This window comes from Protobothrops mucrosquamatus, unplaced genomic scaffold (genome assembly GCF_001527695.2).
Source record: "Protobothrops mucrosquamatus isolate PMUCROS unplaced genomic scaffold, P.Mucros_1.0 scaffold1174, whole genome shotgun sequence".
In the NCBI taxonomy this organism is placed as follows: domain Eukaryota; kingdom Metazoa; phylum Chordata; class Lepidosauria; order Squamata; family Viperidae; genus Protobothrops; species Protobothrops mucrosquamatus.
The window spans coordinates 144746-167220 of record NW_015387388.1 but is presented as its reverse complement, the minus strand read 5'-3'; the positions used below and the strand labels follow the sequence as shown (position 1 = coordinate 167220).

The 22475-nt window shown below is 39.4% G+C and overlaps 1 protein-coding gene across 1 annotated transcript in view; it reads left to right on the top strand.

Annotated features, from left to right (window-relative positions):
* The first annotated feature begins 372 nt into the window (after positions 1-372).
* Positions 373-22475, top strand: part of LPIN1 (lipin 1) — a 43080-nt gene continuing 20977 nt past the window's right edge. Inside the window, exons 1-6 of the mRNA XM_029285006.1 lie at positions 373-428; positions 12598-12798; positions 14050-14145; positions 14887-15215; positions 17161-17265; positions 18065-18172. Of these exons, the coding sequence (XP_029140839.1) occupies positions 12607-12798; positions 14050-14145; positions 14887-15215; positions 17161-17265; positions 18065-18172 (830 nt within the window). The 5' untranslated portion in view covers positions 373-428; positions 12598-12606. The remainder of the gene's footprint in view (positions 429-12597; positions 12799-14049; positions 14146-14886; positions 15216-17160; positions 17266-18064; positions 18173-22475) is intronic.

Here is a 22475-nt window from a genome sequence, read left to right as displayed (position 1 = left end):
ACCTGCTGCAAGAGTCTGTGAGTCAAGTTCATAATGACAATAATTCTCAGTTGAGAGCAGAGAATCAGAGAGGCAGGAACAGTTAAAGGGGAGCCCCACCACTAATCCTGTATTTCCCTTTGTAATCTCAGTTCGAGTCATTCCCCTTCATTCCCCCCCTTGGCCTCCTGTCTGTTTTCACTAGCTCCCTCCTCCAGGGCGGGTTCGAAGCAGTGATGTGGGATGAATTGACATCCCTGCAGTAGCCTCTGTAAGACACAGAAGCAAGCACAGCGCTGGGTCTGAGCTACTGTGCCTCTACTGTATCCCGGTCTGCAGTCATTCATTGCTCTGGAGTAAGAGAGCCGCAGGAGAGATAGCTGTTTTTTTGTGCTTCCCCGGGAGAAATTGCTGATGTGTTCTACAGTGGAGAAGAGAAATCACGCAAGGTATGACATAGCTGGAAGACAGATTGGGCAGCAGGTCACGGATCCTACTGGAGGTGGAATGTCAAAGAAGTCAAGAGATTGCTGAATTTTTCCTGCTTGGCTTAAGATGCTTACAATGTTTATCTTAAGGCAAGGGTATAGCTTTGCTTTGGGTCTAATTTATGGGGGTTTTTTGTTTTTAATCTGGATGAGTGTTTCATATATTTTCTAGAAAAGTACTGAACCTCAGGGATTCCCTTTCTGTCCCTTCCTGCCACCACACGGATCCAAAGATAAGCTGTGTTTTAATAATAGTTGGTGACACAGTACCATTGCTTAGCCTTAGGAGGAAGAATAATGTCTTTGTCTAGAATTTTCTAGTTGATTTAAGAAGCATATTGTGGGGAACATATGCAGCAAAGGTTGAGATACCTGGGCCTAGGTGGTAACAAAAGGAAAAGGTTTGTGGGCCTGTGGTAGAGCGATATGTACTGATTTTTGTCTGTAAGAGCTGTTTTGAGATAAGAAGAAAGCACTTATTGGTTTCTCAAGATGACAAGAAATGATAGCAGTTTTAGATGCTTTAGATCAGGGGTCCCCCCAACCCCTGGTCCGTGGATCCATACCGGGCGGCGGCATGCCAGAAACCGGGCCGTGCAAACAAACGAAACCCCATCCGTGGGTTGCAGACAGCATGCAAAACCATGCCCCTTGCGGTCCACAGAAAAACCTCCCTCCACGGAACCGGTCCCTGGTGCCCAAAAGGTTGGGGGCCGCTGCTTTAGATGTTTTAGAGAGAGTTGAACTTTTCTGAATCTTCTGCATCTGCAAGTAGTGTTTTCTGTTTGATTGTATAGTTGCCTAATGTGTGATGAGAAATGGCCCTTTGATATTGTTAGATATATATGTAGATTGTGTCAATAGCCCAAATAGTGTTAGTGAGTTCTATATCTCTGGATGACATATTTGTATCAATTAACATTTTAAATGATGTTTCTATTGCCTAATACTCCTGTAGGGGAACCAGGCTTTGTTGGCATGGAAGAAAGTACAATTTAGCCTTTATAAACTATTTACCCGAGGGATTGTTGTTAGCATTTCTGGGATAAAGCCAGATAGAATGGGTGTGAGCTAAAACTGTTCCAGCAATTTCAATAGGCAAACATTAAATGTAAATTTAATTCTGCCTGTAAAATGTATAGTCATAGTGTTTTTCAAAAGGCATGTTTCTTTCACTGGAATAGTTTTCTTTGCTTGGGGAAATCAATGTAAACCCTCAGGGAAATTGTATTAACATACTATTAATTGTATTAACATACTATTTATTTCTCTAAGTTCACCTTGATTGTAGGTCTGTGGTAGAAAAAGTTATGCGATATTATTTGAATTTTAGCCTCTAAATCATGATATGTATGTGGTTTTGCATTTTAAAGCCCTGTAGTATGCTTGATTTTATTGAGAGGAATCCAGTTTCATATCTCTGCTCAGCCACAAAGCTCTCTGGAGAATATTGGTCTATAACTTTCCTAATAGTTTTGTTGTAAGGATTAAAGGGGAAGTATTATGTGTGTTGCCCTTGAATGAAACGTCAGATATAGTGTAATCAAAAGAAATAGTTATGACTAGATTTAAGTATAAAGAGTGTTGGACTCAAAATTACATGGCATTCAGACAGATGTTTCTTTTGTGATGCCCAGTAATTCCATTATATTTAAGATTAAAAACATGCATTCAATTACAGCCTTAATATGAAAGCATATTATGAAAATAAAATCCACAACTTTCTAAAATTCTGTGCAGCTGGGCCACAGTCTTCTTTCAAACTGGTACCCTCTAAGCCAGAGGTCCCCAACCTTTTGGGCACCAGGGACCGGTTCCGTGGAAAAAACTCTTTCCATGGACCTGAGAGTGCATGGTTTTGTGTGTTGCCTGCATCCCACAGATGGGGCTTTGTTTGTTTGTGCAGACCGGTTGCTGGCATGCCGCAGCCCGGTACCGGTCCACGGACCAGGGGTTGGGGACCCCTGCTCTAAGCGGTTTTGGGACTTCAACATGGCTTGCTGGATGGGGAATTTTAAGAAGTATAGTCTCCAGATAGTTGGAGGGCACCTGATTGGAGATAGTTATGAAACAGGTATTTGTCTAAAATACTACTACTACTAATAATAACAATCACATCACCCTATCCCAGGTTTTTGGGAAGGAGTGGATAAGTGGATAAAAATGCCAAATCTAGTCTAAATACTTGGCTGATTGTGTGAACAATATAATTCTAGATGAGATGGGATGAGATGCAGTCATTCACTCTCTCAATAGCTATGATTCAGTAATGGTTTACATTTGATTTCATCAGCATCAGTGGAATGATTCAGGTCAAGCTGAAACCTAGCCCTCATTTTTGCAAAGTGCTTTCAGACCCAGAAGGTGAATTTATGCTCTAAATGGATAGTCTCATAGCTAGTTCATTGGGTGGACTTTTAAAGCATTCCTGCAGAAACATTATTAACAACAATAGGCTGTGTATTGTATTTCCACTTTCAGTGCATTTGCAGCTTTTCTGGTTTGGGAACATTTGGTTTTCAAGCCTTCTTTGCACAGTTAAATAGGACAAAATATTTTTCCAAGCCTGTTAGAAGCAGTTAGGGGAGTATGTAATGATGGTAGTCTCAAGCATGCCTATACATATTAGCATTTGTTTTTCTTCATAAACAAAGCTTAAGTATTTCAACAAAGCCATTCTGGTTTGGTAGGTTATGTTAGTTTAAAAAGTGGGTCAATACAGAAGTGATCAGGTTTATACACTACATTGGTGTAACTGAAATATTCAGTTGTTCTCAAAGCAATTCTAAGCTGCAAACTCTGGGGAGCCTCCAATTTTCTGCTGAGGGTTATCTTTAGACCATGCTGGAAAAACCTGACTTCCTTGGTGCTGATCTTTTAAAGCTATATATAACAATGAATTGGCCCTTCTCCCCATGAGTGAATGTAGAAACATATGTGGGCTTATTTATACTGATCAAAGGTGTTAGGAAAGTGGATGTGGTAAGAAGATGGAGGAAAGGCATGAAGGGTTTCTTCTTGGTGGTTATTCCATGAGTTATGCTTTTAAAGACAAGGCTTATCTCCTTGTCCAGAGCTTGGTGGCGATGGTGGTTAAAAGGATATTGACTCAGCAATAAAAAGGGATGAATTTTTAGATGGTCAAAGCTAGAAATTAGACGGAAGACAACTACTGTAGTGCTCTAGTTCCCCGAACCCCAAATCAGTACTTAGTCTTATATAAGAATTAGGTTTGGGTCTCTCTTCCCCCCTCCCCCCATGAATACAGAAAGTACTTACTTTCCACTTACCGTACAATAATACTTCTAATTCTAGGTAGACACTTGACGTCCATTGCATCCTTGGCTTTTAGAAGATTAACGGTTTGCTCTTTTGTATAACTAAGGCTAGTTTTGGACCTGAAAAGAGGCAGGGTTGTTTTCATAGCTATGTGAAGTTTCAGTTTTGGGCATTCAACTTGAAAACAGTTTGATCAAATCTCTGATCTGTATGATTTTTATGCTTCTGTACATGTGCAGAAATGGATTTTTCCAATTTGATTTTGAGAAAACAGAAATGAACAGAGGATCTAAAAGTTTGCATCAGTTTTCCAAACTATTATATCTTGAATTATTGAACTGGATTACTTTTTTGAATCAAGGTTCTGATTCTAGTCCAGGGGTAGGCAACCTTGGCTCTTTTATGACTCGTGGACTTCAACTCTGGCTCAGGAATTCTGGGAGTTGAAGTCCACGAGTCATAAAAGAGCCAAGGTTGCCTACCCCTGGACTAGTCAGATCAGTGCTGATTTGATAATCCTAATTTGTGGTTGTGGTGAAAAGGTCAATAAATATTGCTGTTAATCCCTTAAAGAAGAATCAGGCTCATTTCTCCTTAAAGAAATCAGGAATGAAGCAGATATAAATTCTTCATTAAGCAGATATATATTTTTTTTAAGTTAAAAAATATGCTTAAAAGTTCCTCCTGTCCCACCTTGTAAAAATGAAAGAATCTAGATTACCGGTACTTTTCAGTAGTAAAATTTTTAGGATAACGCTTTCGGTGTTTCCTGATTTTTATTTTCTATCCTGTTTGGCATGGTTAAAGTATAGACCAGAAGCTGAGAGGCTGCAAGTTCTAATTCTCCCTTAGACTATTTGGGGCCTATTACTCTCTTTCAATTTAATTCACATGCACAGTTGTTGAGAAGAAAATAGGAGGGAGCATTGTGCATGATGGTTTGAGTTACACAAAATTAAAGTAAGATATAAATTGAACAAGTAATATCCCTTGGGAATTTTATACGATAAAGGTAAAATACATGAATACATGAAATTTTCCATACCACTCATTGCTTTCCATTACATGGCATCTATTAAACTATGGTGCATCAGAATCAGAATTATAAACATGTTTTGCAAGTCTAGGTATGACAGTGAACAATTATCTGTACCAATGGAATAGGACTCAATGGTTGCAAACCTATGGCACGCGTGCCAGAGGTGGCACTCAGAGCCCTCTCTGTAGGCAAGCATGCCGTCGCCCCAGCCCCACCTCCCCCACAGCCCCCTCCTCACCAGCAGCCCCCTGGAGAGCCGCCCCTGAGCCCACCCAGAGCAGCGCAGCCAAGGACATGGCAGCCAGGCAGCAGGGACAAGACTCCGCCCTCGCGCCCCGTTGCACACATGATGCTGCGGGGCACGGGCAGAGGGCGTGGCCACCATGGCACTGCAGGGCCGCCTGGGTAAACTGCTGTGGCGGGCCGTGGAGGCAGTAGGAGCAGGGGTGGGTGGGCGGCGGAGTGGGGGTGGGCGGGTGGTGGGGCAGGTAGCGGAGCGGGGCGGGCAGGGGGGCAGGGCAGTTTTTGGGCGCTCGGTGTCTAAAAGGTTCGCCATATTAGAATAGGTAAACAAACATAGACAGGAATTGATTTTTAGCCATATTAAACCGAAGTTTGCTGCCACATAACATACGAAAAATAGGAAATGCTTTTTTGGGGAAATAACCTACAAGTAATCCTCAACTTACAACTGTAATTGAGCATGGAATTATGATTGTAAGTCATTATGGTTGTAAATCGAGGCATTATGTGACCACATTCAAAGCTACAATTGTTTCTATGATAATTATTAGGCAAACGTGGTGATCATTAAGCAAACACAGTGGTCATTAAGTGAACATGGCAGCCATTAAATGAATCCAATTTCCCCAATGGCTGTTTTTTTGCCAGAAACCAGAAGTAAACACCAGAAACTGGGGGAAAAAACCCCATAGGAAATCGTGGTCACATGACTGTAGGATGCTGCAAAGGTCTGTAAAGTGAACCAGGTGCCACGCGCCCAAAATGCGATCACATGACTGTGGGTGTGTGTGCAGTTGCCATAATTCTGAAAACATGTTTAAGTAGCTTGGGGGGTTGGTTTATCAGTCATAATTTGGAATGGTCATTAAGCAAACAGTCATTAAGCAAGCAGTCATAAATCTAGGAATGCCTAAATATGACTGTAATAAAGCATATTCCTTGCCTGCAAATCTTCACAGATTCAAATCCATGCTGTTTTAGTTAAATGGATTGATAAGCAGGAGATTAAGAAAATAGGCATCTGTATGATACTAATATCTGCTGCCCTTTCTGTGAATAAAAAAATCCAGTAGTTAGAAAAGAGTTTGGTTTCTTTGCTAAATCAGAATTAGCAGATTTGCAAAGTAGATCCATGCGTTTTCCAATACAGTATGCTCCTGACTTCCTGTTGCACTTTTTCAAAAGTAGCTTTACTTTTTATCCCACTTCAATTCTTTGAAATGAGTAGCATTTTTTTATTTAGTTGTAGACTGTGGAAATTGATTTCTCTAAAGCTTGGTTGCAATCTTCATTTTTGACAGCAAAGCCTTTCCTTTTGATGTCTTTCAATCTCTGTTGTGCAATTTCATTTAAGGGGTTCTGTTTGTTTAGCTTTTAGTGCATTGTATTATTTAGATCATGTTAGGTTTCTAAATAAAGATATAAGCTAGTTTGGAGGCTGAAAGTTGGTTAGATTCAGGAACTCTTTGTAAGATAAGTTTTGTAATCATTTTCTGATTATCCTATGATATTTATTCTAAAATGTGAGAAAGTGGGAAGCCATAAAAGAGAATTCTGAAAATGAAAATGAAATTGTATTTGGTTGGTTTTCATTTTATTAAATTAGAAGAACTGGAGGAGTTCAATATAGTATGGTCCAGAAGGCTTTGCTTTTCGTATTGTGCTCAAATATTGGAGACTGTCTTTTTGACTTGTTTTAATAACAATGCCCACTAGACATATGGATTTAATTTCAGTAATAAAACTTTTCTAATAACCTGTTTCCAACTCTGTAAGTTGAATTATTCAATGGAGGATTCTTTCAAGAAATCGTTAAATCATTGTTTCGAAAATAACTATCCAGGTTGTTACCAAAATGAAATGTTCTCCTCTCTTCTGTGCATGTTTCTCTGCTTGATAACTTTATGGTTTATCATCAGTTGGCAAAGAAAAACCTATGGAAAAATGCCATCTCATAGGCTTGTATGGCAGTCCCTGTTCAATAATGCAAGCAATATTGATTTTGCGGAAAGAAAACTGAGAAAGGAAATAAAAGGCGAGCACAGATGGCTACTTTTTGGTTCTGATCACTGTTGCTTCTGCCCACAAGGCTAAATCTCTGCCCAGTTTCATAGGGTGGACTTCTTGGGGCATCCTAGCCATACCATGAAAAGGAGAGGAGTACAGGAGATGATATCCCAAGCTGTTTATCTATTTATAATTTCAGTATCTAATGCTGCCCACTTGAGAATTAATCTGTTGCAGACTACCTGACTCCTCTCTTCCTTTCTGGTTTTTGTGTGCCTCATAGGTTATATGGGACTGGTCGTGTTGAAAATGCTGTGCTCTCTTTTAATTTAATTCTTTTAGTTTAATCTGTTGCCAGTGAGAGAGGGACTGGTAGTCCTCGACCGTTTGTTTAGCAACGGTTTGAAATTACAATGACACCTTGAAAAAGTGACTTACGATAAAATTGGTCCTTTTACTTATCATCATTGCAGCATCCCCACAGTCACATGATCAAAATTTGGGAGCTTGCCAACCAGTATTGATAATATCTCAGGGTCAAGGGATTGTGATTTGCAACCTTCCCAGCCGGCTTCCAACCAGCAAAGTCAATAGGGGGAGGAGCCAGAGTCATTTAATGACCATATGAGTCACTTAAGAACTGCAGTGATTTGCTTAGCGACCATGGCAAACGGGTTGTAAAACCAACCTCCTTGCTTAGCCACGGAAATTCTGGTCTCAATTATAGTTATAAGACAAGGACTATACCGATGTAGCTATCAATCAATCAATCAATCAATCAATCAATTTATTATTACACCCAAAGGCCAACACATAAACTAAACAAAACTAAACAGAACCAACACAAGAAGACAGCAATATAGTACAATTAATGGTGTAATCAATGGGTGACCAAGGCCTGCCTACTTTTACAGACAGTATAACAAAAACTAGCTAGCTTCATAAAAACTGAATCATACTGACCTGACAATAAAAATACATTGAGTATAGTCTAATGCTGGATAAAAACACATAATAAAATTAATTATAAAAGATCATTAAAAAGATCTAAAATGTTTATTTATGTTTCTGGCGAATCCTCAATGCTGCTGCACAGAATCTAGCCACCTGCGCCGTGATCACTGCCTGCTCATCCTTAAGCAGCTACTGGAGATAAATACTTTCCGAACGACCGGGATACCTATCAATTATGGGGGGGGGGGATATGGTTTTTCCGAATAGCTCTATAGAAGGAACATCGAAGGAGTATGTGTCCAATGGTCTCCACTTCTCCTGAACCACAGGAGCAGAGTCTTTCAGCCAATGGTGCTTTTTACCGATGTAGGTAGTCCTCAACTTACAACAGTTCATTTAGTGGCTGTTCAAAATTACAGCGGCACTGAGAAAAGTGACTTATGACCATTTTTCACATTTAACGACCATAGCAGCATCCCCATGGTCATGCGATCAAAATTCAGGCTCTTGGCAACTGAGTCATATTCATGACGGTTGCATTATCCCAGGGTCATGTGATCCCCTTTTGCGGCCTTCTGCCAAGCCGTGTCAGTGGGGAAGCCAGATTCCCTTAGCAAACCGTGTTACTAACTTAACAACTGCAGTGCTTCACTTAACAGCTATGGTAAGAAATGTCGTAAAGTGGGGCAAAATTCACGTAACAAATGTCTCACTTAGCAACAGAAATTTGGGGCTCAAATGTGGCCATAATCCGAGGACGATCAGCTTTCTTTTTTCCCTTCTTCACTCTCAGGTAGCGTCTTGCACTAGGTGGACACGAAGGTGTCTTAGAGTTATCAGAAAGGGTTCCTTAATCATGCCAGTCACCTTTTGTATTTGAATCTTAGGAAGGGAACGTGCCATTTTGTTAGTCCCTTCAGGTAGCAACATATAATATTTTGGACCTGCCTGCTGAGATAAAAAGAGATTGAGGGGAAGTCTACTTTTTGTGCTGCTTGGGGAGACTTTTGTAGCCCAAGAAGGCTATGAAAGAAACATAGGAGCTCTTCAGTAGATTGTGGTTTTAGAATGCTTCTGTGTCCTTTCAGCCTATTTCTTAGTTCAGTGATGGCGAACCTTTTATAGACCGAGTGCCCAAACTGCAACCCAAAACCCACTTATGTATCGTCGGGTGCCGGGTGGGTGTGGCCCATTGGGTGGGCGTGGCTGCGGTGGTAACGGCCGACTGGGTGGGACTAAAAAGTTCAATCAATCAATTCCAACTTTGCGAAATCTTTTTTTCCCGCGAGAAGTTGAAATTGATTGATTGATTGAACCTTTTTTTTTTTTTTTTGCACACGGTGGCGGAGGCCTAAAGCAAAAAGGTTTTATAAAACCCAGCTGAAGGCCTAGGACTGGGGCGACGGTGCGCGTGCCCACAGAGAGAACTCTGCGTGCCATCTGTGGCCCGCGTGCCATAGGTTCGCCACCACGGTCCTAGTTCTTAGTATTCTAGAAAATCTGGCTTTAGGACGCTTGACAGTGGCTCGGCAGGATGTTTTCTGCTGCATCCTGGCTGGGCAGAAGAGGAAAAATGGAAATAACTAAAGATAGCTTTGTGGCCGAAGATAGCCTTGCCACTGTTGGTTTTTTCCCCCTCCGGCCCTCCTGTTTTGAACGATATGAAAGAAATCTGCTTTCTTGTCCCGGAATGCTTTTCCAGTTGACCTCTGTTATTCTTACTCATTGTGCCAATGCTCTGCAGTTTTGGAGTCCAGTTTATACTTGTTCTTTTTGTTTGCGGCAGTTGGATTCCCTGTTCAAAAGAGGGATGCCCACATGCAGATGTGGTACAAATTGAAGAAAAAGAGGTCTTTTAAGCATGTGCTCGGCCCAAGAATTTGTGAAACATAGGAGAATCCAGTTGCCATATCATTTCATGCAAAATTTATTCTTGGTTTCCCCCCAAGCATTCTTGATTAGCAATCTGATGGGGAGTTAGCACACAATTTTTGAATGATTGCTATTTTTGTTGAATTTAAACAACTAATGCTTCTGATCTATTGGAGGTTATTCAGGCGTGAGTCAATAGGTCACGATTTAGCTTTTGCCCTTCTTCTAATCCTTTTTATAGGAGTCACAACTCTTTCTGCTCCTTTTCTGTGGTCCCATCATCACTGATTTTGGTTGTTGTGAGAATTAGTTTTCACATAGTCTGCATCAACGCAAAAGAACAGGCTGCTACCAAAACAAGAAGCAAGTCCATCTTCTGCCAAAAAAAGAGAATTGCTTTTAGACTTATGTGTAGAGCAGGCACAAGCAAGCAGTGCAAGAAACTGAAGGCTGGCTGTTGTATAAACAGAGCTTGCAGTCACAGGAATTCTTTCATAATGGTGTCATAGTTTGGCTACGACAAGCCGGCTTATCTGAGCCTTCATGTCCTGCAAAATATATTGTTGGCAGAATTTTGTCTTGCTAGATGAGAGAGGCCCCTTAGTCGTTTTCAGTACGGAGATCTTCCTGTCTATTTACAGTACAGTACAGTACATGCTGGTTGGGGAATTCTGGGAATTGAAGTCCATATATCTTAAAGTCGCCACACTGATTTAAAGGGAAGACTTTCAAGCATTTTATAAACAACTAGCTGTACCCGGTCACGCGTTGCTGTGGCTCAGTCTGGTTAAATGGAAAAGAAAGAAAAGAGTTTTTAGCTGTCACAGGTGTGACATCTATATAATAGTAGGTATATAAAAACACGCGCGTATTCGAATGCAACGTTGTGTCAAAATTTCAAAGCAATCGGTGAAGAACGTTCGGAGATTTAAGATTTTGAACAAACGGACATTTACATTTTTATTTATATAGATAGCAACTATCTCAGTGGCTACGTCAGAGAAAAGGCTAAGGGATTATTTGTGTGTCACTGTTCCTCTGAAAAGGAATCAAAAGCAGCATCGATAAATACATTAGCCCACTCATAATGGTAATATGTTAGACTGAGAAATATGGCTGCTCATCCAAAATTTCAGTAGAACTTTGAATTCAAGTTTAATATTTACAGCACACTGATTTACCAAGGCCTAACTTTTGTTCATCACAAGTAGAATGAACTCAGGGCATCAAAGGATAAAGAAACTTTTTCAGCCTGAAGAGCAGCAGCTGAAGCAGGGCTTTCTGGCTTGGGCAGAATTTAAGGGGCAAAAATCATCATTTTTGCCTCAAAAATCATCATTTTTGCCTCTTAATGCCTTATGAGAAAAATTAGTTCAATTTTCAGGAGTTGTTCAGGGTCCTGAAATGGGTGACTTAAGATATTGCCAGCCTTAAGAAACTCTTTTTTTTTGTCACTTAATGATCTTCCATATCCCCAAGAGTTATCAAAGAGTATTGTGGAGCCTGATGATGGAATCTGGAGGGATCTATTGATCTATGATTCTAAACTTTTCTAGATTACTCTTTTGCTTATTCCCTGGGGGATTCTGTCTACCTTTGAGACTCATGGGTGTTATTTCCTGCTGTTTAAAAAAATAACTGAAAAAAAGTGCTTTGCATTTAATCTGCTCATTTTATTCCCTGTCTTCTCAGTGGAGAGTACCCATCTTTGATGGCTCTCCTCTTCCTTCTTACCTGGGGACATGTCCCATTTACTTGTCCAGATTCCTATAAGGCCATATGTTAATGTGCAATGTTTAATAGCAAGCAAAATGCTTTCAGTTCAGTAGCAGGATGGTTTTATAAGGTTGGTTATCACATATTTCAGAATATATAATTGTATTTATTTATTTATTTGAATTTGTATACCGCTCTATCTCCCTCACGGGACTCAGGGCGGTGGACAGGCAATAATAAAAATCACAATAAATATATTCAAGTTTCTATTCTAAAATCAGATTAAGTAAAAAGCCTGCTCTAAAATACCCTATCTAAAACCTTTACTAAAAACATAATTAAAACTACGCCAGGCCGGCCGCCCGGAATAGATGGGTTTTCAGGGCTCGGCGAAAAAGGCGCAGGTCCGCAACTGTACGTAGGTCGGGGGGTAGGTCATTCCAGAGGGCAGGAGCTGCCACAGAGAAGGCTCTCCCCCTGGGGGTCGCCAGCCGGCATTGACTGGCCGACGGCACCCTAAGGAGGCCCTCTCTGTGGGAGCGGACTGGTCGGAGGGAGGTGTTTGGTAGAAGGCGGTCTTGCAAATACCTAGGTCCATTGCCATGGAGTGCTTTAAAGGTATGTCTTATCAGCATATTATCTGGGGCTTGCTACTTCAGTGATTCAGTCTCGCTTGCAATGGGTGTAAATCAAATGAATATAAAAGCTCATAATAGCATGAAGCGGAGAATGAAATCAGTGATAAATGCAAATGCCTGGATCTAAGAGTGAGTGGGTTAAGTTGTATTGTTGTAGTATCCTTTCCCCCCCACTCATTTTCTCCTTGAAGGCCAGGTCATATTTTTTATTTGATTAGATCTGGCCTGAAGAAATATGGTCAATTCTACTGAAGACTGATTTTTTTTTTTTAAATGCTCTTTTGCAGAATTGCTTTGGCTTTGCAGGGGTTTTCTGCAGCTGTTGTGGGAATGCAAATCAGGAAATCTAATGAAAAATTTCTTCTGTTTTTTTTATCTCCAGGCACAAACCATGAATTACGTTGGACAATTAGCAGGGCAAGTCTTTGTGACAGTGAAGGAGCTCTATAGAGGATTAAATCCAGCCACGTTGTCTGGATGCATTGATATCATTGTTATCCGCCAGCCTAATGGAAACCTCCAATGTTCACCTTTCCATGTACGCTTTGGAAAGATGGGAGTTCTGCGTTCTAAGGAAAAAGTGGTAAGGAACAGAAAGCCTCAGCTTGACTTTTCTTTGTCAGCTGTGCGCCCTTTGCCCAGAATATTGCAAAAGGAAGGGTTTGCGTTTGTTAAATAGGTAAGATGTCGAATGTCAGGTCGCATACGGGCACAAGGATTGGAACAGTTGAAACCTTCACCTGTTCCTCCAAAGGTGCTTTTTAAAAAGGCAATTCTTTTTCCCTTGAAGATGCTTAGCTTCTCATCCAAGAAACTTCTTCAGTTCTGAAGAAACTTCTTGGTTGAGAAGTGAAACATTTTCAAGGAAAAAACAAAGTCCAGTTGCCTTTTAAAAAAGCACCTTTGGGGATAAGCATGACCTGGATGACGGAGAATCTCAGTAGACTTTCCTTTCTACCATTTTCCCTGAAAAATTTCGCACTCTTCTATTTCATTTGCTCTCCAAAAGGGGATGATGGCTATAGCCATAACTAACAATTTCTCATCCCAGCATAGGGCAGTCACAAGGAGAGCTCAGGTGTGTGTCTGACAGCCATTTAATCTTTTTTTAAAAATGTACTTGATCCTACTCCTACCACACTTGAAGGAGATCAAATGACAATGAGTCCAAATAAAGAGACAATGCGTGTGGATTTCTTAAAAAAATAATCATCCGCCTTTTCAGCAAGTGACAGAACTATGTGAGTTATAACTGCCGTGAGTCAGACTAATTGTGTTCTCAGGAATCATTTGCTGTGCATAAGCGCTTTCGTCACCTATCTAGCAATGAAAGCTTATTTAATTACTCACCTCAGCCTATCCCTTGATAAATGGCTGCTTCAAGCTCTTTTATGAACTTTATATTATGTGGTTTTAACCACGTATTTCAGAACCTGTATTGAAGCAAGGGAGATTTAAAAGATCTTAAATCAGATGTTACCTGGACTAAGTAAATAATTCTTAATTTTTGCTAGATTATGGTCTTCACTCCTAATGTTACTTGGTGTAATATAATGACTAATGATGATATCTGGGATGTTCTGGATTCAGACAGTATCATCTATTATGAGTTTGTTCACAGAACTTAAGGCAGCCTCAGTTATTCTCATTTTTAAAGGCATAATACAACCGATCAGTCTTAATAGAAACTGCTGATGTAATGTGAAGTGTTTTAACCACTTGGATCCCGTTGCTGTAAAATGGGTAAAAAGTTCTTTCACTTAAGGAATGAGCATGTCATATTTTCTTGAGGTATTTTGTTTAATCCATGGGTTTTTTTCGTATTCTCTCTAAGGTTGACATAGAAATTAATGGAGAATCTGTGGATTTGCATATGAAATTAGGAGACAATGGAGAAGCATTTTTTGTAGAGGAAACAGATGACAAAGAGGTGAGACCAGCCCGCCGTATGTATTTGTTTGTCATATTTCCAAGGGGACATAGAAAACAATAACAAAGCAAGGGATTGATGTTTGTTTTAAGAGATCAGTTGTGATAGGATTATCTACTATATTAAGCTTTTTGTTTCTCATCACATTTTATTTGTCATGTAGGACTAGGTTTATGTCTAAAATAGCCACTAGTTCTCATGATCACATTCTTCAAATTATTTCAGTTCTGTGTCATGTAGTAGCTAAACATTATGGAATAAAATGAGGTGGTTTTTTTTTACCATTTTCTCTAGTTACAGAAAAGCCATTAGCAGAGAAAAACTGGCATACAATATAATGTATGTGTAAGGTGAATACATTAAATCATTATAATTTACTGAGTTTGCAAAGTGGTTAGCATTTATAATCAAGGATTATTAGGAGTCACTTACTGGCAAGTCACAGTTCTTAAATTTGAGATGTTTTCTTGATTTGTACATTTTTCTGAGTTTGCCTTTTCCAGAAGAGTTTCTGTCAAGAGGGATTTTTGCAAAGGATGGACATGTGTGTATATGTGTGTATTAGTAGTTATATTTATGCTTCTGTTTATATACACATACCCATATTCTGCTGGCCTTGAAAGATTCACTGGCGCAGAACAGATTTGGAGTGTGTAGATTCACTATTGATAACGTTTGAGTTGACAGCACATCTTTTGCACAAATATCAGATGCCAACAGGCTTGTGTTTCCTTTCTTTAGGAGGCAATTCCATACCACTTGGCTACATCCCCCATTTTGTCCGAGGGATCTTTCATGGAATTACAACTGAAGAGAAATTCTGTTGATAGGTTAAGGAGCATGGACACTGCTGGTCCTTCACAGTTACCAATCCTTACTTCTCCTTCGGCAACTGAATCCATGACTGCAAGTTGTTCTGTCAAGAAAAGGAGAAAGAGGAGAAGGAAATCTGCCCATAAAATAGACATTTCAAAAAGAGATGAAAATGCAGATACCACGGAAGATGAAAACATGTTCCCTATAGAAATGAGTTCTGACGAAGAAAATGAGCTCTTAGATACGATTTCCAGGTATTAATCTAGAGTAGACATGTCAAACTCGCGACGTCATGCGACGTATTGTGACTTTTCCCCCGTTGCCGGCAATGGGGTAGGCGCGGTTTCGGCATGATGCATCCAGCCCGTGGGCCGGCAGTTTGATATGCCTGATCTAAAGGTCTAATTCAGTGATGGTGAACCTTTTAGAGACCGAGTGCCCAAACTGCAACCCAAAATCCACTTATACATCGTCGGGTGCCGGGTGGGTGTGGCCCATTGGGTGGGCGTGGCTGCAGTGGTAACAGCAGACTGGGTGGGACTAAAAAGTTCAATCAATCAATTCCAACTTTGCAAGATCTTTTTTTTTCCCGCAAGAAGTTGAAATTGACTGATTGATTGAACCTTTTTTTTTTTTGCACACGGCGGCGGAGGCCTAAAGCGAAAAGGTTTTATAAAACTCAGCTGAAGGCCTAGGACTGGGGTGACGGCGCGTGTGCCCACAGAGAGGGCTCTGAGTGCCGCCTCTGGCACCAGTGCCATAGGTTCGCCACCACTGGTCTAATTCATTCAAAGTGTTAATTTTTTTCAAGTCAAATAATACTTTAACATTTAAGTGTTTTAAATAGATTTTTTTCTGCTTCTTTTGTAGTACAAGAAATATAGAATGCTCATCGACTGTAGCTTTTATTTTGATTAAAGTTACAGGATTATAGTATCCTAGTTACCTTGCGAAGTTTAGTTGAAAAGTTAAATGTTATGTTCAAATGCAAGCTTGTCATTTATGTTGTATTGTTTTTTTAAAAGGGTGTGTACATGAATTGCAGCATAGCATCCAAACAATTCATTCCTGTTAAATCCTTTCCTCATAGATAGGTTAATGCCTATGGATTCTCTCCTAGTTGTTCTTGCTATTGCAGTTTCCTAGCCTTCCTCTGTTTACTACTGTCCTTTATTTCATAAAATGGAACCAAAAAAAAGAAAGAAAAGCTATAGTGAAAAGATAAAGGGATTATGTTTTCCTGTCCACATGCACAGAGATATTTTATTCATTCATATAGACATCTTATTTCAAAACACTCCCAAAACACTTATTTAGCTTCTGTGGTTCTGTTCTCTGACATTTATGTTTTGTAATAGTAAAAGGATTTGATATTTGAAACAAGTTCTTGAGAAAAGGAATTCATGAGATCAGATAAAACTGATGAATGTGTAAAAATATTGTGTCTAGAGAACAGTGAATAACTGGATATTATCAACTAGAAGTTGACAGTTGTTTGATGTTTCTTCAGAATTCTTATCAATATATATATATATTAAAAGAATATATATTTGCATATAGAATGTGAATAGATAGAATATTTATTATACACTGCCCAGAAAATAAGGGGAAAGGCAAAGATGAATTTGTAATATTTTGAAATTCTATTTTTTTTTTTAAAAATGGCATGCACGCATGATCAAAATGTCTAAGTGAAGTTGCCAATTTCTTTTACCCTTCCCCCAGCTGATTGTGTTGTGGTGCATCTGTAATTTTGAAGCAGCATACTCCTGTACTCTTTCAAAATAAATTACTGTGTCCTCATTAAATGAACACAAGATTAAAAACAAAAAAAGTAAATAAGATAATAACACCATCTGTTTGCTCCATTGAATTTGTAATAAACAATTACTAGAACATTTTAAAGGACCCATCCAGAAAGAACCTCAGATGTTATATATAGTACGATAGGATATATATTATAACACAATAGGTTTTACCAGTAATTACTAATTCAAGTGGTTATGGAAAATTTAGAAAGCATATTTTTTTTGCCAGAAAACAGAATCCATTTTTTAAAAATTGCACAATTTCTAAAAGTATCTAGATTTTTAACAATATCTATCTATGAGTTTAAAATGTGTTTTTATATTGCATACAATGCTAGATACGGGCATTTAAAACAAATCCCTTCTTTTTGTATGTATTGTTTATATTCAGAACATCTATCCCTGATTTGTCAAGGGATGAAGAGATCGAGGCGGTTTCTTCTATAAATGCGCTTGCTCATCCCCACTCAGATGGAGAATGGACACCCAGACAGAGGTACAGTGCATGTTACCAGGATAAATCAAATAATCTCCAGTCTGTGTGATGAACTCTTTTCATGCAATCTTCCTTTTCAGACCTATTCAGCAGTTAAAGAAAAGACAGGACTTTTCATGCTTCTGGCCTTAATGCTACGAATATCCCTCTCTGGTTTCAACTCCGTTTCAACCATTTAAATTCCAGTTCAGTAGTTCCAGCTTCAGTGATACATTGAGGGCTCAGCTATATGTTATATGTGAATGTGTGTAAGCAAATGACTTTCACTTCAAAGCTGCAGGAAGATGAATTGTTTGGAGCAGTTTTTATGTTGGGAGTCGAGAATGATTAGTTCAAGCTTTGTCTTCCCAAAATAGTTAGAATAGAGATTTTCTGTGCATTTTGTATATAATATGAATGGTTTGATCTCTATCTTGTTAGGCTTAATTTCAGAAAACTGTTGGTCTTAAGTATCCATTTTTAGGTATAATGTTCTGTTCATTGGTATAAACATACACAAAGCCTTTATGTCTCCTTAGGATTGAGTGCTGCTTGACTTGATGTGATTATGTTACCACAAAGTGTAATGGTGCCTATGCTGTTTGCAGCTTCTTGTTAAGCATTTGTGTAGAGTGGTTTAGTGGTTTCCTGAACTGTGTTCTGCCTTCCTGTGTCTTGTTTAAACCTTTCGTTTAACCCAATTTGGCTGTTTTCCAAGGGGCAGATGACAGCCTCAGCAACATGAGTTGATTTGAAACATATTGCAGGATAATGTGGCCTAATCTTTTTCTTTTTCCCCCTGCTATATTATACTATCCAGTAAATCTAGAACATGCACAGGGCGGTCCTCTCATCTCACTGTTCCAGCAGAGGGAAGCTTATCTAGTTCTTGTCCTGACCGGACCTCTCACTGTCCTGCTGAAGACAGGTAGAACAGCCAATTGCATTTTTGGATTGGTGATTAACCATTTAATACTGTTAACAGTATACAAGATTGGCGGATCTTATCAAACTGGTATTGTTTACTAACTCATGGCAGGAAACCGGGAAGTCGTTCATAAAGTTTTTGTCTGGGATTTGTAAGTCATAGTATTAATTGTACGAAAGTATAAATCTCCTATCAAACAGGGAGTGGCATTCATTCATTCATTCATTCATCATTCATTCATTCATTCATTCATTCATTCATTTCTCTAGATCCTGCACATGGCTGTCATGGCACTCGTTTTCTACCCCTTTTCCTTTCTTCAGAACTTTTTTTGTTGTTCTTCCTTTCACCTCGCCTGTCTTAGAATTCATTGATTACTGCCTTACATTCTTGGTTTTTTGTCTTTCCAAAGTTGGGTTCTTAAACTCCAGGCTCCTGTTTGCTAGTCCAGGCCTCTGCACTAGCAGAGAAGAGGGTAGTTTTTGATAGCAAGTCCTCAGTTGCACAATAAAATTGACACTGTATTTTGCTAATCCTACTATATTTTATATATATGGTACATATCTCCAATCATCCTTGCCAACACAGGGATTTGGATGCAGAAATGAAACTTTTCGCATTCCAAGGGCTTTTTCATTCCCTCCGTGAAAAGCACCAATTTTGCACATACCATTTTCATGCCAAAAGAACTGTCCATTGACAAGGAAGTATAGCTCTTGGATAGGAAAATGCCAGGATCCACTCACTATATTTTCATTAAAACCAATCTAATTCAAAATTACAGTTACAGGCTCTTTCAGTTTACAAATCTTAAAAATGTATCCGTCCGGTTTATAAGTTTATGAATATATACAGTATAGTAATGAATTATTCTAGACCTCCAAAACATCTGGGTGACTTTGAACCAGTCACTCCGACTCCAGGCTCATCTCACAGGCCTGTTTTATAAAAACAGGGCTTTTTTCCGGCACCTTTTTTGGATGGAACCTTGTAGGGTAGGGAAGGCGGGTTGTATGTAGTGTGTGAGTTCCGGCACCTTTTTTTTTTTTTTTTACAAAAAAAGCACTGTATAAAAAAGATGCATGAAATAGGTGATACAATTCTAGAATAAGAATCCATTTCAAAGGAAAGTGAATTTAAAAGTGATTCATGACGGGGCAGGACTTCACTCAAATGCAAACTATAGCCATCACTTTCAGCAAAGAAAAGTTTAGCTTGATCTTGCAGCTCCTGGTAGTTCTACAGGCTTTCCATATCCTGAAGCTCACTGTCCCAAAAACGTTTCAAGGAAGCAAAAAATAAGAGGTTTGCATGAAAAAATATATATATAAAGTGGGAATCAGCAATTAGAAACTGAAATTGTTCCGGAGCAAGAGAAGTCCCTTGTTAATGGCTTACATGCCCTTTAGGGTGTGGGAAATCTGTAGACTGGCTGACTACTACAAGGAGGCTTTGTGACTTGTGGGGGGCGGTTTCCTTTACACTCACTGGCCTATGTTCTTTTATAGATTCATAACTTCCTTCCTTCAGAGAGCATTTGCTTGTGCTTTTTTTCCCCCCCTGTGTCTGACGGAGAAAAAAAATATATAGTTCCCATTTCTGTAGTTGTTGAGTTTCTTATTGCAAGTGACATTTGAGAGCGGCCGGTCATCAGCACCCTGAACAGGTTTCTTTATCTTTTGTTATTGCATCAGGTTCACATATGTACACGAGCTGCTCATCCGTATGTTTTCTACGTTATGAAACAAGTTATATCGATCTTCAAATATAAAAAAAATAAAGAAGATTTGAATAAGACTATATCAGTGGTGGCAAACCTATGGCACGGGTGCCAGAGGTGGCACTCAGAGCCCTCTCTATGGGCATGCGTGCCGTCGCCCCAGTCTTAGGCCTTCAGCTGGTTTTATAAAACCTTTTCGCTTTAGGCCTCCGCCGCCATGTGCAACCAAAAAAAAAAAGGTTCAATCAGTCAATTTCAACTTCTTGCAAAGATCTTGCAAAGTTGGAATTGATTGATTAAACTTTTTAGTCCCACCCAGTCTGCCATTACCACCGTAGCCACGCCCACTCAATGGGCCACACCCATCCAATTGGCCACATTCAGCCAATGGGCCACACCCACCCGGCACTCGATGATGCATAAGTGGATTTTGGATTGCAGTTTGGGCACTCAGTCTCTAAAAGGTTCGCCATCACTGGACTATATTTTAATCCATATTTAGACAAGGGTATTATAATTTAGATGCCTATTTTAAAGGATATAATTCTATATTCTGGAACATCAGTACGTTTCACAACTAGGAAAGTTTCCGTAATTTTCAGATTGTATCTAGAGTTTGTAAAAGTAAAACCCAAGTTATAATAAAAGTCTTGGTTTTCTCCTTCTCCAACTAGAGAAGGTGAAAACATGTTCTAGTCATTTTTTCTCCCCCCTCGCTTGCAATTCAAATTGTTGGATTTTTTTTGAAAGCAGCATTTAAAGGCTAGCACTGATGGTGTTACCTAGTTTGGGTAATGAAACGTCTGCAAGAAAACAACCAAACTCAGAGAGCACCAAGGACCCCTCAGAATTTGTTCTAAGATAGGCTGTAAGAAAGGGATAGTTTTCTTACTGGGGATTATTACTGCAACAGAAATGAATGGAGCCTGTAAATAAATATTTACAGCGTGCTTTCATTTAGAGATTTTATTTTTTGTTCTGTATTTTTTTTTCTTCTGGATTGGGATAGTGGGATAGTTGCTTAGCCTAGTCCCAGCTACATTAAAATTTTTATTTTATTTTACTCATGCAATTGATTTCAGTGAACAATTTCCATTCTACCTCCTGGGTCATTTTATAGTGACTTTCCTATCGCGCTAATGAAGTTCTTTATTTTTTCTGTTTTTCTTTCTTCTTGATGATTACATACCTCTGGTTATCAGTGTTCTCCAGCCTTAATTTATACTGTGTGCCATTGAATCACCATCATACTTTATTTGGAAATAGAGAGGATCAGTGTTTGTAAAGCCTATCGGTGCTTGTTTCTTATGTATGGATAATTCTGACTACATTTCTACTAGCATTAATAATGACTCCCTCCCTCCCTCCCTCCCTCTGGTTGTGTTATCTTTGTGTGCACACTTTAAGAATTGAATATTGGCACCAATTTCTTCCTTCCTCCTCCTCCTCAATAATTGACTAATGGTGCTATAACTGAGCAGTGCCAAAATTATACATACTTTAAACATGTAATTTATTTACTCAACTTGCTCTTTGTACTTCAAGACTTCTGCTTTGATGCCAGTCACATTAGTGATTCAAACTGATCATTTTGTGTCAGCAATTTTATTTCTAAGTGGGAAAAAATACCCTCACTGTGTGAAGGGTTCTGCGTGGATTTCACCAGGGAGGACAACATGCTTTGATTTTGAAATAGTTTGAGCTTAAAATACCCCCATTTAAAGTTCAAACTGATTGTATGGCATTGAAATGTGCTGTTTTAACAATACCAGTGGCGTTCTGAACTCGAAACAAGCTTATTTAGATCTCAGAAACCTGTTTCAAACTTGAGACGAAGCTGTTTGGGGTTCTGAATGTTCCAGTAAGATTGTGACAGCGTGTTTCAAATTTGAATCACCTGTTTGGAATTTAAAATGGACATTTTTTAGCTTGAAACCTTTTGCACAGTTATCCAAAGTCATGTGCAGGTCTGAGCTTAGAGGATAAAAGTCACGATATGCATACCCTTGTGCTGTTTTTCCTGTTTCAGGAGCCACTGTCTCTGTTTGTGCACATTGCAGTTCCCATATGTCTCTTCCTTTGTGTGGGCATATACAGTATAGTCAGAATTATCTTTTGTTGACCTTGTCCTATCCAAGGAAGAATGAGAAGAAATCTTTCTGTTTTTTTCTGGAGGATAGGGGCTTGGCCCTAAAGCTTTATTTTGCTGCGATCTCTGGCAACTTCCTTTAAAGTGTGCATCCTGTTGAAACTAATACAATCTACCTTTGTATAAAACTGATTATTTGAAAACATATATTGTACCCATTTGGCAAATCATCTGTTAAAAGGGAAAAGCACAGTGAGTTCGCTATTTGTGCACTTGTACATGTTTCAGGGGCTATGGCAGTGGTTCTCAACCTGTGGGTCGGGACCCCATTTGGGGTCGATCGACCATTTCACGGGGGTCGCCAAGCAAGGCTGTCCGCCATTTTTTTTGTCCGCCATTTTTTTTGTCCGCCATTTTTTTCCCCTTTTCCGGCGGGTGCCTTACCTCCCTTGGGCTGGGCCAGCTGGTGGTCGGCCTGCTCCGTCTCTGCCGCT